Source organism: Cervus canadensis, chromosome 10 (genome assembly GCF_019320065.1).
Source record: "Cervus canadensis isolate Bull #8, Minnesota chromosome 10, ASM1932006v1, whole genome shotgun sequence".
Classification (NCBI taxonomy): domain Eukaryota; kingdom Metazoa; phylum Chordata; class Mammalia; order Artiodactyla; family Cervidae; genus Cervus; species Cervus canadensis.
The window spans coordinates 53,260,696-53,276,655 of NC_057395.1; the positions used below are offsets into that span (position 1 = coordinate 53,260,696).

At 58.7% G+C, this 15,960-nt stretch overlaps 1 protein-coding gene across 6 annotated transcripts; it reads right to left on the bottom strand.

Moving 5' to 3' along the window:
• Positions 1 to 2,754: 2,754 nt before the first annotated feature.
• On the bottom strand, positions 2,755 to 13,252 carry ARFGAP1 (ADP ribosylation factor GTPase activating protein 1). 6 transcript variants are annotated; one of them, XM_043479551.1, is made up of 14 exons: positions 13,095 to 13,252; positions 10,159 to 10,222; positions 9,849 to 9,958; positions 9,564 to 9,735; positions 9,005 to 9,105; positions 8,531 to 8,617; positions 8,137 to 8,233; positions 7,375 to 7,431; positions 6,870 to 6,902; positions 6,124 to 6,153; positions 5,413 to 5,469; positions 4,877 to 4,936; positions 4,269 to 4,345; positions 2,755 to 3,368 (listed from the first exon to the last, which is right to left on the bottom strand). In XM_043479551.1, exons 2-14 carry the CDS (start codon positions 10,216 to 10,218, stop codon positions 3,026 to 3,028), a joined length of 1,284 nt encoding a protein of 427 aa, XP_043335486.1. In that variant the 5' UTR covers positions 10,219 to 10,222; positions 13,095 to 13,252; the 3' UTR covers positions 2,755 to 3,025. The 6 variants fall into 6 exon arrangements, with proteins under 6 accessions (XP_043335486.1, XP_043335487.1, XP_043335489.1 ...); XM_043479552.1 differs by lacking the exon at positions 6,124 to 6,153; XM_043479554.1 differs by lacking the exon at positions 4,877 to 4,936 and having other exon boundaries at positions 4,269 to 4,339.
• Between the last annotated feature and the right edge of the window lie 2,708 nt (positions 13,253 to 15,960).

Genomic DNA, 15,960 nt, shown 5'->3' on the forward strand with positions numbered 1-15,960 from the left:
AGATCACATGTGGCCCTGGGGGGCCAAGCTATGAGTAATGGGCAGGGGGTTTCTGGCGGCCTGGGTGAATAGCAGCCTGGAGCAACTTGACCCCAGGGTCACACCAGCAGCCACAGCCTCCTCTCTCATCCAGCATCGCCTCCCAGGACTTGTGACCCCAAACCCGAGCCACTTGTGGGACTCTCCAGTGCCCAGGCCACCCCCACTCTGCCCTGCCCAGCCTCCTCGGCACCTGCCCCTTCTCCACAACCCTCCCCAGTCTGTGAGGGCCAGCCAAGCACAGACCCTCCCAAGACCTCTCAGCCCACTCAACAGCCTCAGGGCCTGACCCAATCAAGGCTTGTGGTGGGGGCGGGGAAAGGCACCCAGTCTAGGCCCCAAGCACTCCCCTGCTGGACCCCAGGACACACCCCCCAGAACCGCCCGACTCCAGTCTGGACCAGCTCCCTCTCCCAAGTGCTCCGAGGCTGCCAGGGCCCCTCTGGGTTCAGCTTCTGGAGGCAGAGGTGCTCTGGGGGAGGCAGGCACAACACAGGGCCCTCGGGCTGCTGGCCGGCAGAGGCCACCATCCAGAGTCAGGGCTGTGATACTCACTGGAGACTGGGAGGGGCTGGTGGGCAAATATCGAGGGCTGGATGCTGCTGGAGAGTGAGGCCCTTCCAACTCCTGTGGAGGCTCCTGTCCTCCTCCCTGGACCCACAGCCACAGGGAAGGTGCTGCTAGGTCTAGCCAGCGCTCCAGTCTTGCTCCAGGTAGCTTGAGACCCCTCTGGCCTCCGCCCTGCCCCGTGGTTGGTGCTCCTGCAGCCAAGGAGGGGTCTGAGGACCTGAGGCGAAGGCAGTCCTGAGACCTGCTGTGGCCTGAGAGCCACCTATGGCTTCGGACTCATGGCTGGACACCACCATGGACAGCCACGACTGCAGAGTGGCTGGACGGGGTGGCAGGACAGCCACCACTGCAGAGCTGGTGGATGCCCTGCACTGGGCACTGGGGGTGCAGGTGGGCCCTGCAGACCCAAGTGGAGGCCAGCAGAGGGCGCCTGGCCCAGCGGCCTCAGATAGCACTGACACACATGACCTTGCACATCCATGGCTCACAGATGCTCGGGACACGTGTGTACACGACCACACAGCACACCAAGGTGCTCTAGAGCCAGTCGGGTCCTCAGCACTCCCGGCCGGACCCCATCCAGCCCCCGACCTGTTCATACACCCAGGAGTCCCTGCATCCAGCAGGTGCTCCATGCACCCGAGCCTCACAGCCCACCTGGCGGGGTCAAAGCTCAGCCAGGGTTTGAGTCACCCTCAGAAAGGGAAGATTGAAGAAGGAAATGGCAACCCACTCCAGTGTTATTGCCTGTAGAACCTCAGGGGCGGCGGAGCCTGGTGGGCTGCCATCTATGGGGTCACACAGAGTCGGACACAAACGAAGTGACTTAGCAGCAGCAGCAGCAGCAGAAAGGGAAGGATGGGGCCAGGCTGGCCCCTGATGGGTGAGTCCTGTCAACATTCCGGAAGCTGCAGAGCCGTTGTGGCCCTCACTCCGGGGAGGTGGCCCCAAGAACTCCAGTCCTGATGTTCAGGAAGGGGCCTTCAGGGCTGAGCAGAGCTTCCCCAGCCCCTTGCGGAGGAGGTGCAGGGGGGCAGGGCCTCCACGCCCAGACAGTCACCAGGAAGCCCTGCTCTGTTTTCCTGTCAAGCCCGGCTCAGGGCATGGGGACCCAGGAGAGCCACCATCATCTGGCTTGCAGGGCTGGGCCTGCGGGGCAGGGCCATCATCTGGGAGTGATGACTGGACATGGTGGCAGCAGAGTGGTTCGTGTATAAAGCAGAGGCCCAGAAGATGAACAGGTCATTGGGGAAAGGTCCCAAAAAGGAAGCTAAGCTGGGCAAAGACTGGCCTTGAGGTGTCTCCTAGTCAACCCTGGAGCCTTGGCAAGGAAGCCTGGGGCAGACAGGTGGCAGGGCTAGCCAGGCTTCAGCTGGTGGTTGGCCTGGCCTCCTGGAGCCAGAGCCTGGGTGGGACAGCACACAGCAGCCAGGGGCCGCAGGTGGCTGCACGGCTGACAGGTGTGCTGTCCAGAGAGGCAGAGGCCCACCTGGTCATCACAACTGGGACTCAGCTGAGAACAGGCTCTAAGACCATCCCACCAGGGACCACACCTGCCCCAAAGTGCTGCCCCAGGACAGGAGGACACAGAACCACCCAGAAGGCACAGCTCTGGTCCAGAACCTCCAGTGGCCCCAGGTGCCCAGGGTCAGGAGGTTTCAGGAAAACGAAGGCCCATCTGGCCACCTGCTGGCTGCCCCATGTCTAACCAGGGCAGGAGGGGGCAGTGCCAGTCTGTCCTTAGAAAGCTGCTCTCCTAGGCAGACACCCACTGGGGACCTTTCTCCCCTTCGCTGTTGAGGGCGATGCCCAGACCACCCTGTGTCTCCAGGTGCTTTGTTGTGACAGCAAAGCCCCGCGGGGACAGGGGAGCTGGATGCTCAGGCCCTTGCCGCCAAGCCAGCCAGGAGCACGGGGCTGACAACCACCTGGGCCCAGCGCTCCCAGGGGAGCCCAGTGGTTTGGATTGAGGCCGGGAGAGCTGCCGCTCTGGCAGGGCTGCCACAGGTCAGCATTAGTGCAGACAGGACTGGGAAGGGGAGGTGGAGGCAGCGTTCAAGCCTCAGGCAATTTCTTGCAAAGAAAAAAGAGAGCAAACAGAAAGTTAAAGTCCCTTCAAGGAGAATCAGGCCTCGAGCACGTGTGGCCGCGTGCAACACTGGGAGAGTATTTATTACCGAGCTCACTGGGGAGGGGCTGGGTGTGCTGGCCCCACAGCAGCAGGGAGCCCTGCCTGCGACAGCACCCGGCTCGGGTCCCCTGGAAAGCGAGCACAGGGACGCAGACGTGCCCCCACCCCCACAAGCACGTGGCTCTCGGGTCTCGGCTGAGGCTGTCTTCTTGCACGCCCGGCATATCTTGGGTGGAATGGAAAGAGGGAGGAGGCGGAGCAGCCGCTGCACCTGGCCTCAGGGCCCTACCAGTCCTGGTTGTCCCAGCCATCGTCCACCGCAGGTGGCGGCGTGGCCTTCTTGGCGACCTTGGCCCGGCCCTCCCCACCACCCCCCCAGGCCTCCCCGCCATCGCTGTTGTCGCTGATCCTATTGTTGGACGCAGACGCAGAGCCCGAGCCCCAAACATCCCAGCTGTCCGAGCTCCTCTTGTCGGCTGAGGCATCCGCGCATGTCCAGCTGTCGCTGCTTGGGGACCGGTGGGCCCTGGCAGGGTCAGTGCTCCCGAAGGACTCCCAGAAGCTCTGGTCGAGGGTGTTCTGCGAGTTGTCTCCACCGCTGTTCTGGTAGCTCGGGCCCTCCGGGGGTCTGGGACAGACAGGGCTCTCTGAGCTCCCAGAACCAGAAGGTCACCATGGGGGCCCCAAGCCACCTGGCCTCCCCTCAGCCTCTCCCTAGCTAAGTCAGAGCTTCAACCTAGAGTCCCGGTCCACGCCCCTCAGGGTCCTGGAGCCTCTGCCCTCCTCGAGGGCAGAGGACGCCCAGCCTCGGGGTGGCTCCACCACGGAGTTGAGGCCGTGGAGCCTGCTGGAAGGACTCAGGCCGCTTGCCACCAGAGCCCACCCTCCATCAGTCCCACCCACGTGGAGGATGTTTCAGAGGAAAATGTAAAATACTACTTTCCTGCAACAAATAAGGGGAAGAAAACCCAGAGACTTGACGCTTCTTTGCACCGTGGAACCAGCTCAGGATGAGAATTCCCTGCCCAACCACAACCTCACCACTGAACACGCCCAACAGTGCCGGGAGGAAGCGGCTGGTCCACGAGCAGGCAGACTGACAGCACCTGCCTTGGCAGAGCGGCTGCCGCTCTGGGTCGGTCATAAGCTCGTCCATCAGAGCCCCAGGGTCCCATCCGAGTCAGAGGAGGAGAAAGCTGGCCCACCTGGCTCCCAGCAGGAAGGCCTGGGCAGAGCCCTGAGTGCTGGAGACCTTGAGGAGGTGGGTCAAAGCCCAGCAGCCCTTCCTCTCCCTCAGCCTGTCCCACAAGGGCAAGGCTGAGACCACCCCCACCACATGGGCAGCAGTAGCTTCCGAGGTACAGGCAGGGCTTCAGAGCAAGAGGTTGAGGCACCAACATGCCTCTCTGCACCTCCAGGGCTCCAGGGGCTTCTGACTATCACCCAAGGCCCTGAGGGAGACGCCCAGCCTCTGAGATCTGGGGGAGATCTCAGAAGGAAGCCCACTTCAGGAATGGACACAGCATACCTGTCTGATGAATCCTCTGCTCTCCCAGAAAAAAACGTAGTGACGTCCCGCCAGCCCCGGCTGCCAACTCCCTGGACCTGGAAGAGAGCGGAAGGCAGTTCACCCAGGCTCTGCTGGGAGTATGCAGTGTCCAGAGACCAGGGTGAAGATTAGAAATGCAGTGACACCGCCAAACTCAGGCCAGTTTACTGGACAGGATCGAACGGGGACAGCGGGATGCCTGCCATGTGGGCCTAAGAGGCCACGGCCAGGAGAGCCTGCGGAGAGGCTCTGTGCTGGGAAGCAGGACGAATGCACCCCCACCCATAGCGCTAGGCGGAGAGGCAGGCCACCCACAGCACACTCACCAGGAAGGTTGGCCGCAGCAAGAAAAGAATGAAAGAAAATAGCAACAGGTTAGTGGCTGGGACCGGCGCTCGTCCAGGGGTTTCCATGTTCCTCAGGCTGTCGGCACCGGAGCGTCTGCCTGACCCTCCTTGGTCCTACAGGCCCTTTGGACCAAGAAGAGATGCGCATGAAGCGCTGGCCCTCCCTGCTCGCGGTTCTGGGTGCCTTGGAACATGGAGACGCTTCCAGCCGAGCCCGCATGTCAGGCGGGGCTGCCCTACCTTGGACGCCAACTCAGAGAACCCACTGGATACATCATCAAAAATCTTCCCCTCCTTCACCTGGCAGATGGGAACAGCATCGTCACAGCCCAGCAGAAGCCCACTGCCTGCACTGATGAAGGCCGCCGCCTACCAGCACCGGCTCCAGGGACTTTGTCTTTGCGCTGTCCCCTCCCCAGAAGCAAAAGGGAGGGCCGGCCGACCACCCTGCAGCCCAGGCCAGTCTCACTGGACCCCCACCCCTGGTGTTCTCTGCATCGCCCCCTACCTCCCACACAGGCTGGCACTGTCCTGCCCTGGCCACCCCATGTTCCCTTGCCTGTCTGGGCCTCCAGGGCAAGTAGCAGGACGCATGCCCAGCCACACAGGAGCAGGGTGCAGGGCCAGGCCTCGCTGAGCCCAGGATGAGGGCCCACAGGCACGAGGGACACCAGGGAGTCTAAGGACCCAAACAGAGCCCCCAGGAGCAACTGCCCCTCGAATGAGGGCCCTGAGAACTGAACACGGCTGAACACCAGGAGCTCTCCCCATGCTACCTTCTCCTGGGCAGGTTTGAGGACGCTCTCATTCAGACTGTGGCCCAACTCCGACGCCTGTTAGAAGGACACGATGAAGAAAAGTCATGTGCGTGTGGTGGCATGTTCACTTCAGGATGGCAAACTGCCCGTGGAGGGAAGGTGGCTGACAACGCCTAGCCACTAGCACACGCTGCTCCTGGCTGTCATGGAGGCGGGGCACTGCTGTCCCTGGCCTATGGGCTCCTGAAGAGCCCCCGTCGTCCCTCATACAGACAGGTGTACCCCCAGTACCATCTGCCCTCCAGGGACCCCAAAGGGAGTTCAGACAGAAGGGATGGAGCTGGGGGTGGGGGGAGGCCAGGCCAGGCCAGTGGCTCAGGTTGGGGGCAGACAGGACAATGGGGAGACGACCACAGTGCAGGGCCCTCATCACTAGGACCAGACTCTTTCAGATTATTCAGCTGAAAATAATTAAATCACATCATGAAAACTTCCCTGTAGACCTCAGGGTACCCCGGCCCATTGGTGTCCCTACGGCAGCCCTGAGCTCTGGATCCCATGCCTCCTGCCTGTGACACAGATGCTCAAATGGGAGCCCATTGAGTTGGGGAGCAGCTCTGAGTGTGAGCAAATGGAAGCCCCAACATGCTGGCTGCAGTGCACGCACGTGCCGGATACATGTTGGGGGGTGGGGCTGGGGGGCATGCACGAGCACAAACGGGGCCTTACCAGCTCTGGCTGCTGCTTGGAACCCCAGAACTTTACCCAGACAGCGTGGGGAGACAGGGGTGGGGGAAGAGAGAGAGCAAGGCGGTAGGCGCCATGGTCGCGACAACCAGGACAGGGTCCCACGGGCACTGCACCCTCTCTAGACCCAGCTCCTCCCACCTGACCCTCCCAGGATGACACGAGCAGGCGGGGTGGAAGTCAAGTGAAAGGAGGGCTTAGAGACGTCCCTGAGTGGGGCTGGGGAAGCTCAGCTTCAGGGTGGGAAGGGCCCGCATGGTTCAGAGGCTCCTCTGCCGACCCCCAAAGCCATTACCCCAAGTCCTGAAACAAGCCCAGGGCCGGACACCACACGGGGGATCGCCAGGACTGCGAGCCAAGGTTTGAAAACAAGACAAACACTGGGCCCCAACATGGCCAGAGAAGGGAGGGCACTAACAGAGACAAGGGATGCTGTATCCTTGGGCTAAAACCCCCATCCCCAGGGAGTGCTGGGTCTCCCGCCCGTGGCTGCCCAGACCTGGCACATGGCCTCCTTCCCCACAAGGCCAAAGGCACAGTGGCCTCCACATCCCAAACCCACAGGTGCCTGAAGTGACACGGAGATGTGGGAGCCTGAGAGACAATTCCGTGCAGGCTTGTGTGCGTCTGACTGCTGGTGTAACACACTCCTCCCCTGACACAGGGCACGCGGAGGCCACCCAGCCTAGAGACCCCCACAGTGCCAACGCAAAGACTTCCTCCAGTACCTTCTGACTTGCTTGGGACCCGAACTTTGTCGCCTGAAAGGAAGCACAAAGAGGGTCTTCTGGTCAGCCGCCTGACACTGGGTGCCGGAGCTGCGCATCTGCAGGGCCTGGATGCCCAGGCCCGTTTCCTGACAGCCACGAGGACTGGCACTCACCCCACAGTGGCTCTCAGGCCCCGCAAGGCTGCCCTCCACACCTGCTCCCCGAGGAGCTAGACCATCAGGGTAGGGTAGGGGCACCCAGGGCAAGGGAGCAGGCCCGATGCCGACTTTTGCGCTCTGGACACGGGCCCCCGGGCAGGGTGCGGCCGCGTCCAGCGGGCTCTGCTATTCGCTTGAGCACAGCTGGTCATACTTCTCTCCTCTCCCCAGCACCCTGGGTGCTCTCAGGGTCCCTGGCAGAGGAGCCACTCACAGAAACCCCCGTGGGGCAGATGAACTTGTGGCTGGAGCCCAGTCAGGACCCCTGGCTGCCCGGCCTGTGGTGTCGCGGGATGGGTACTTACGCCCTCCTTGGCCGCTGAAGCGAACCTGCTGGCTCCGGTAGCAAAGCTGCTCCAGCCCTGCAAGGAAGCCACACACAAGCCATGTGGCAGCTCCACACGCAGACACAGGAGGGCATTCTTCGCACCCATGCTCCGTGGGAAAGACACAGCCAGGGACCCCAGAAGCAGCCCAGGTCCACTCCCTGGAGACAGGCCTTCCCACCATGCCGCAGGGGTCATGAAACCCGTTCTCCTTTCTGAGTCCGAGGTCATTTCCCCTGAGCCTCCGTAAGAGAAGCCAGTCATTGGATTAAATCCCCACTGGGTCTGTGCTTCCCGGAGAGATGTGGAGGCACCCTCACAAGGACCTGACAAAGACGCTCAGCTTCTGGGGGTAGGATGGAAGGGACACAAGGACACGAACTTCACACCCTGGGAAGCGCCTCTGAAAAATAGGCCAGGCTGATGGCCCCTTCTCCCCTGGAGCAGACTCAGCTCAGAACCCATGCAATAGGGCGGCCCTGCCAGGAGGGGCAGCCAGGCAGGCTCCACTCAGAGCCCGAGGTCTCCGGGGAAAACATGCCTTGCTAAACCTGGGGCATGTGTATTATATGTTGTAGCCAAATGAAAGACAAAACACAAGTGGGATTAAACCCTGTAAGCCCAGCTTTAAGGTGCAAAGTCAGTGTAGGAAAGGGGAATGGGGCCAGTGCAATTCTAGGATGGCTGGCCTCCAGGAGGCCCTGGGGCATCGGGGCCGGGGGGCTAGGATGGCATCCTCACCGAATAGAGGGACGACATGGCGCTGTTGAGGAAGTCGTCTTCCCTCTTTGGAGGTGGCACCGTGTTCCCAAACCCCACATAACGGTTCTCCTGGGCCCTGGGGGACACAGGCAACAGGCCTCCTGCTCCTGACAGCCACAGGGTGCAGAGGCACCCAGACCCAGATACCGGGTCACTGCCAGAAGGGGACACGCTCGTCCACAGGTCAGGCAGGTTCCAGGAAAGAATCACGGCCTTTCTCTCACTGGTTTCTCTCACTCAAGCACCCTCCTGAAGCTGCTAGACCCCACAGGGCCTGCTAATCCTGCACCCACCGCACACATGGGTAGCAGCCTCAGCCACTCTCACAGTGGCCCCTGCCCCCAGCCTTCCCTGAGCCCGCCTGAAACCCTACCCTTGATAGGAGCCAAGGTCATCATTCAGCCAGTCCTCGAAAGCCTTGTCCCCAGAGGCAGTGGAGTTCTGCAGCTGGCCAGAGGCTCTGCAATGGTGGGTCAAAAGTAACAGGCCAACAGAGAGTGGGTACATGCCCGCAGGAGTCTCTGGGAGGTGCAGTCACGCCCACTTGCTCACACCTGGCTTCTCTGAAAACTAAGCTGAGCAGAAGGCAGCTCAAGCTTAGGTTCAGCGGCTGAAGCTCATGAGAAGCAGAGGAGGTGCTGCTCTGGGGGGACGGGGGCCACAGTGGATCCATGCCAGCCTGAGCCTTCAGGGGGGCTGCAGGAAAACCAGGGGGATCAAGGCCACAGCAAGCACTGGGCCACGGTCTGGAGCCCTTCTGACCAGAATCTCACTACTGAAGGGGGAAGAGGAAGGGGCTGGGCTGAACCTAGCACGGAGCTGGCCAGAAGGCTGGACAAGTAGCTACCGGTGAGCAGAGGACAGCAGCGTCCTGGGCTGAGGTGGAGTCCAGCTCTGGGCGGGCGATGACTCCAGAGACCATTCTTTGCCTTCGGCCAGAGCGGCCACCTGCCAAGGGAACCTGGGTCAGAGAGCAGGGGCCCATCAAGGTGGCCTGAATGCTCCTGACCGCAGTGCACTCCCTGCCCCCCACACAGCCCCTCCAGCTTAACGCCACGGGCTGGGGGCTCTGCCGGGTGTGGATGCCAAACGGGTAAGCTCTTGGTCTCTGAGGTCCCCTTTTTACACCCCAAATGATGGGCCTCCCCCGGCAGGCACTGCAGTTCTCAGGAGAGTTTTAGCCACACGCACAGAGGTGTCTGGACACAGCGCTTTCCTGGAGGCTGGGAGGAAAGCCCATCCTCAGCCCAGTAAACCACAGGCCCCCCAAGTCCCCCAGGTGGGAAGAGCCAAGGCCATGCATGCTGCCTCCTTGTGGATGGCACGTGGCCCCCATGGTCAGAACCACAGAGGATCTCCGTGCCCGCGGCCGGAGCAGCCTCCACATGGCGGGTGGCCTGCCTCACCCGGTCCCTGAAGAGGGCAGCAGCCCTGCTGTTGTACTTCTCCTGCAGTGACCAGCAGGGGTCATAGTCCTCTTGAGACTCCAGAAACTCCCTGAACCGAGCGTTCCCGCCCGCCTTCATCTTCTCCAGCTCCACGTCCTTCCACTTGTCCATCGTGACGGAGCGGACGAAGCTGCACAGCAGAGGGCTGGCCTGGTCACTGATGCCGCCCCCCGATTCAGAGCCCGGGGGTGAAAGGGGCCAACCTAAATGGGGGCCCGCTCCTCCCCACCCCCGCGCACTGACCTGAGGTGAACCCCAAGCCCACGGTGCTTCCCCGAGCACTCCAGGCAGATCCAGATGCCATAGGTCACGCTCACCCACTGTGGGTTGAAGGCGCCGCACTCGAAACACACCTGCGAAGGGTGTCCAGGGGCTTGTCCAGGGCTGAGGCAGGACCCAGGGACCCCCAAGACCCAGTGGTGGCCCCAAGAGCAAGAACAGGGAGGCTGGTTATGAGGCGAATGGTGACAGGGAGAGAGGACTCTGAGACCACACACCACCCAGAGAGGTTCCTGAAACCTGAGCTGGGTGTCGAGGAAACGCAGATGCTTACATTGTTTTCATCTTGCGCCCGAACTTCCTTAAGAACTTTCCTGGTTCTTGGGCTGGCCATGGTGCTGAGAAAAACAAGATTTTCACAAGAAAATCAACCACCAGTGCAAACAGACTACAAGATATAACCTCAAGGAACCCCAAGAAGCTGCTCGGAAGCTGTTAGGGAACAGGACAACTCACTGCAGGCAGTGCAGGGGCCCCTCACTGCGGGAACCTGCTCTCCAAGTGAAAGGAAAAGCCCAAAGCAGTGTGGATGCTGCCAGGCCAATAAAGTGATCATGAGGAGCAACGTGCAGTTATTAGAGGCCGCTTACCATGTTGCATCAAGACTGTGTAATTTATGGAACGTCAGTTACCAGTGAAGCTCCTAGCAAAGGGCTGGGCTTTATAAAATGTGCTCAGAAATGGCTGCTAAATCTCTTTTCTTGCCTTCAGGGCAATATACTGGACACAGGCTGATGGCACCTGAAGTCAGGGAGCCCCACATTTTCAGTTCCGGCAACGCCCCACTCCCCTCAAGCCAGCGCAGGGAGGCTCCAGGCCTGGGGCAGAAGCGGTGGTCCTGACTGACATGGGACAAGGCTGGCCTCCCAGGGGCCACCTGAAGGACGGAGGTGACAGAGAGCATGGCCACAGCAGGTCATGGGCAGGGGCCTATGGACCTGCAGATCTGCCACAATGCCTCATGGAAACGCTGTGGGAAACAGCAGCCACACAGCCTGGGCTGAAGAGAAAAGCCATTCATTTCTTCATAGATCTCCTAGCTTCGGCCAAGTTCAAGTTCAATGGTGGACTGTTTAATTCATGACTAGGAAAGCTGATACAGTAAGAATCAAGCCAGGGAGGGAAAGGGTGCCCAGCATGGTGCTGGATGTAAACTAACCCTAACCTGGCTGGGGTCCTGGGACCAGAGTGTGCCCACTGTCCCTCCAGCTTCCCTGGCAGGACATGTCCCGTCGAGGACACACAGGCCACTGTCAGAGACAGAGCCACATGCCTGGGTTGCTAGCGGTGTTTGCAACCTCCAACCCTGCGTCCACTGTCTGAGAGGGGCCTGTTCCCACCAGCGTCCCTGCCAATGCAACAGCATGAAAACCCAGGAGTATCTTGGTCCGCATCTGCCTGTTACCTTCAGTTACTTCTCAAGGGGAGCCGGCTTGTTCCCATAACCACGCTTCCTGAATCTAGAATGCCAAACACTCACAGGCCCACTTTTAACCTAGGTGAAGTTAGGAAATAAATATCTGCTTTCTGCAATCCAGGGAAACAAACTAAGGGTTTGCCCAAGAGACCTTTCTGCTCTGTATGTCTCTGTGCTGCTCCTGAAGGTATCGAAGGCAGACACCTGAACCCACAAACTTCCCAGGCCCCTGGCACCTGGCCGGACCCATTGAGGGGGGACCCAGTCCTCATGCTGTACCCACAGCAGGAAGGCAGAAATGGGTGGCCCCTGGGAGCTTTTTCCATAGAACTGTGCCTGCCCAGGGCCCCTGCTCTGGCCAATAGGACACAAGCAAACAGAAGTCAGAACTAGGGTGAGGCTGCCCTGAATTTGTAATTGTGTAAAAGAAGGCAGAGTGAGGACTGGCAGAATGACAGTGGGGAGAAACACGTAAAAGTGAACTCACATGAAAGTGAATGATGTGAGAAGTGAATTCACATGAAAGTGAATGACAAGAAAGTAAATGATGTGAGAAGTGAATTCACAGGAAAGTGAATGACGTGGAATGGACTTAAGAGCAACTTTTTTGCATGTGAAGACCCTTTAATTCTGTGAAATACTAACTTTTATACATGAGAAACAAATACCTTCTGTCAAAACCATAGTTTATCTTGAAAAAGAATCCAAGAACTCCTGCTTTAATACTTGAAATCAAGATGGTAACACACAGCTCTCTGCAAGAGGACGTGGTTTCAGTAAACGGTAAACCAAGACACTTTCTCAGCTCATGAGAGAAGCCACTTGTCAGGCCCTAGAACACAGTTCCCCGAGTGGGAACTTCTTCAACACTTGAGATTAAAAGGGATGACTTAAGCACACCACTTGGGGCTGTCACCAGCGACAGGGACAAATCATGCTCATCTTTCTCTGAAACCACCTAAGCACTCAAAGCACCTACACGGAAGGACAACCGTTTCTCACCCTAAAGCACTGTTACTTGTGCACTTCTCCTGGGTGGGGAAGGGATGCCAAGGCCAACTTCAACACTAGTTATCCCCTGGACCATTATGACAGCCCCATTTGGCAAAGAAACCCATGGTGGCTGGACCCTTAAGCCTGCGCCAAATGAGCACAGTTAGCTCTCACATCGGTGGCAGGCAAGAAGCTGTTTAACAGGGCAGATGAGAAACACAGTTCTTCTACTAGACGTACATAAACTGAGGGAGGATTCCAAAGTCCTCTCTCGGTTTCCTCTCCCTCCCACAACACGGTCACCCACCGCCAAGGGGTGGCTGCCGCTCCCGATGAGACCGGCCTCTTCAACACCGAGACGAGGATCCTTCCCTCTGAGGAGTGGAAGACCCTTCAGAACTCAGAAAGAGGCCTGACGGGACCCTGAGTCCGGACCAGGTCTTGGGTCCGAAGGAGGGGACCGGGCAGGGCCGGCTCGCCCTACGGAAGGGGTGCAGATGAACAAGGGCCCGTGACAGTCTCAGAGGAAAGAAGGTTGGGGATCTGGGGAGCCCTGCAGGGTGCGTGGGGGTCTGGGCGGGGACGGCCGGAGGAGGGGTGCTGCGTGGGGGGGGGGGGGGGCGTGAAGGGGGGCCGTGGACCAGCCCCGGAAGGACTGGGGGAGGGCGAGGTGGGCGCTTCCAAATCCTGTGGATGGCTGCCTCAAGGCGGGTGGGGGTCTGGCGGGGGCGGCCGCCGGGAGGGGCTGTGGACCAGCCCTAGGGGGAACCAGGACATCTAGGTCTCGGTCGTGCGCTTACCGGGCAGGGCGCTAGATCCTTTGCGCCAGGTCGGGCTGGGGTCAGGGCGGGGGTCCCGGCGGGGGTCGGGCCAGGGTCTGCCGCGCCGCGAAAAGCACAGAGGACGCGCGCCAGCCGCCCACCCGGTCGCCACCCGCTTCCGGCTACGTAGCGCTTCGCAGGGTCTCACGGGAAGCCGGGGGCGGGCCGGCGGGGGCGGGACTTCCGCCCTGCCAGCTGGGCCGGAAGCGCGACCCTCCTCCGTCGCTATAGGGACGCGTCCTCCTCCGGGCTGCTGTGCCAGAGCTGTTACTCGGGCGGGGATCGCTGTGTCCTGGGGACCGACAGTCAAGCTCACCGGCGCTGCCCCGTCAGGATTCGGAGGGGATAAAGATGGCCTGCTCAAATTAGGATGATTCATGGGCGTTTACTTAACAAGGGGGCTGATTAGGAGGATGTGAGCAGGTTTAGGGCAACGCAGGAATTCTGCGGGAACCCAGTGCTGGAGCAGAAGAGCTGTGACGTCAACAGGCTCCAAGGGGATGGGAGAGGTTCCGACTCTGGAAGGACAGTGTTGTCCTCGACGCCGCGGCCCCAGAGGCGCTGTCATCTCTGGTTGTGGACATGGCCAGCCCAAGGAAAAGATACAGAAGTGAATATCGGCTTCTCTGGTCTCTTGCCCTCTGGTCTCCCGATTTTGCCTCCCACTGGCCAAGCCCACAGGTGTAATCTGAGGTAGAGAAGGGTGGGGGTGGATGTGGAGAGCAGCTGGAGATGTTGCTAGCAGGCTGCAAAGCAGTGTGAATAGTAGGGTCCCAAGTATGGGAACTATGACTGTAGGAAGAGAACTGTCCAGACTGGTGATCTCTCTCTGGGGAGTGTAACTGCAAGTGATGTTTGGTTTTGTTTTTGCTTTGTGCTTTTCTGTGTATCCACACACTCCATTGATCTGTGTAACTTTTGGAGCGAACCAGTTGCCTGGTAACTCAGCTGGTAAACAATCTGCCTGCAATGCAGGAGACCCTGTTTCAATACCTGGGTCAGGAAGATCCCCTGGAGAAGGGACAGGCTACCCACTCCAGTATTCTTCAGCTTCCCTGGTGGCTCAGATGGTAAAGAATCTGCCTGCAATGCAAGAGACCTGGGTTCCATCCCTGGGTTGGGAAGATCCCCTGGAATAGGGCATGGCAACCCACTCCAGTATTCTTGCCTGGAGAATCCCAATAGACAGAGGAGCCTGCCAGGCTACAGACTCACAGAGTCTGATAAGACCAAGTGACTAAGCACAGTATGAACATTTTTACTGAGGTAAAATTTACGTTCAGTGATTTACACTCAATAGGTTTTGAGAAATGCACACCCCAGTGTAACCTCCACCATAGAACATTTCCTTTACAGGCAACTACTGTTCTTATTTTTATCCCTGTTTCTTAGTTTGCCTGTCCTAGAACTTTACATAAGCAGAATCATTCAATAAGTACTCTTTTAAATGGTTTCTTTCACTTAATATTTCAGCTCTTCATTCCTTTTATTGCTGAATACTATTCCATTCAATGAACATATCTCATTTATCCAATCACATATTGGACAATGGAGTCATTTCTGCGTTTTGACTATTGTGGATAAAGCTGCCCCGAAATTCACACACAAGCCTTTTGGTGGATGTATCTTAACATTTCGTTTGCACAATTACCTAGACGTAAAGTTGTTGGCCACCTCATGCGAAGAGTTGACTCATTGGAAAAGACCCTGATGCTGGGAGGGATTGGGGGCAGGAGGAGAAGGGGACGACAGAGGATGAGATGGCTGGATGGCATCACTGACTCGATGGGCATGAGTTTGAGTAGACTCCGGGAGTTTGTGATGGACAGGGAGGCCTGGCGTGCTGCAATTCATGGGGTCGCAAAGAGTCGGACATGACTGAGTGACTGCACTGAACTGAACTGAAAGTTGTTGGGTGATGGGGGAGGTGTGTATTGAATTTCATAAGAAATTGTGAATCAGTCTTCCAAAATGGGGGCACCATGTCATGACCCAGCAGCAGTGTGAGGGCTCCAGCGTCTGCAGGTACTCTGAATTATATCTCATTTGTAATTCCCTCCACTGCTGGTTGAAAGTTGCCCTGGAGGTTTACCTTGGCTTCCTGGCCAGTCCAGCCCACCCTGTGCCCAGCTTAGCATAAGCATGTCCTGCAGGCAGGGGAAGCCCTCAGGATGGAGCCAGCAGGTCTCACAGGGAGAAACTGCTGGCATGCGGAGAAACAAGAGGGCTGAGGTGACGTGGACAGGGCACCCACAGAGTCTACACAGGGGCAATGTGAGGCAGTGTAGATTTCAGCACAAGACCCCAGGCTTCAGAGAGCAAGAGCCCTGTGCTGGATTCCTTACATGAGCTTTCTGGAGGGGGAGGTATGAAGGATGTTGTAAAGTAGGAGAGGAAAAGGGAAAGTGGTCCTGGAAAAGGCACAGCAGAAGAATTGATACTTTCGGATTGGGTGTTGGAGAGTCCCTTGGGCAGCCAGGAGATCAAACCAGTCAATTCTAAGGGAATCAGCCCTGAATATTCATTGGACTGATGCTGAAGCTCCAATCCTTTGGCCACCTGACTTGAAGACCCGACTGAGTGTAAAAGATCCTGATGCTGGGAAAGATTGAGGGCAGGAGGAGAAGCGGGCAACAGAGGATGAGATGGTTGGATGGCATCACTGACTCAATGGACATGAGTTTGAGCAAACTCTAAGAGATAGTGAAGGACAGGGGAGCCTGGCATGCCGCAGTCCATGGGGTCGCAACAACGACACTACTCAGTCGGACACAACTGAGCAACAACAACAACAAAGAGTAAACACCAGGCAGAGGCTAGATGTTCAGTTTTCCAACCACAAAGC

Excerpts from the sequence above, each read along its gene's own strand:
- ARFGAP1 (XM_043479551.1), bottom strand. The coding sequence starts at position 10,218 with ATGGCCAGCCCAAGAACCAGGAAAGTTCTTAAGGAAGTTCGGGCGCAA. Across the intron at positions 8,618-9,004 it reads CTGCTGTCCTCTGCTCACCG|AGCCTCTGGCCAGCTGCAGA; the intron begins GTAGCTACTTGT and ends CCACCATTGCAG. Across the intron at positions 8,234-8,530 it reads GACCTTGGCTCCTATCAAGG|GGCCCAGGAGAACCGTTATG; the intron begins GTAGGGTTTCAG and ends TGTGTCCCCCAG.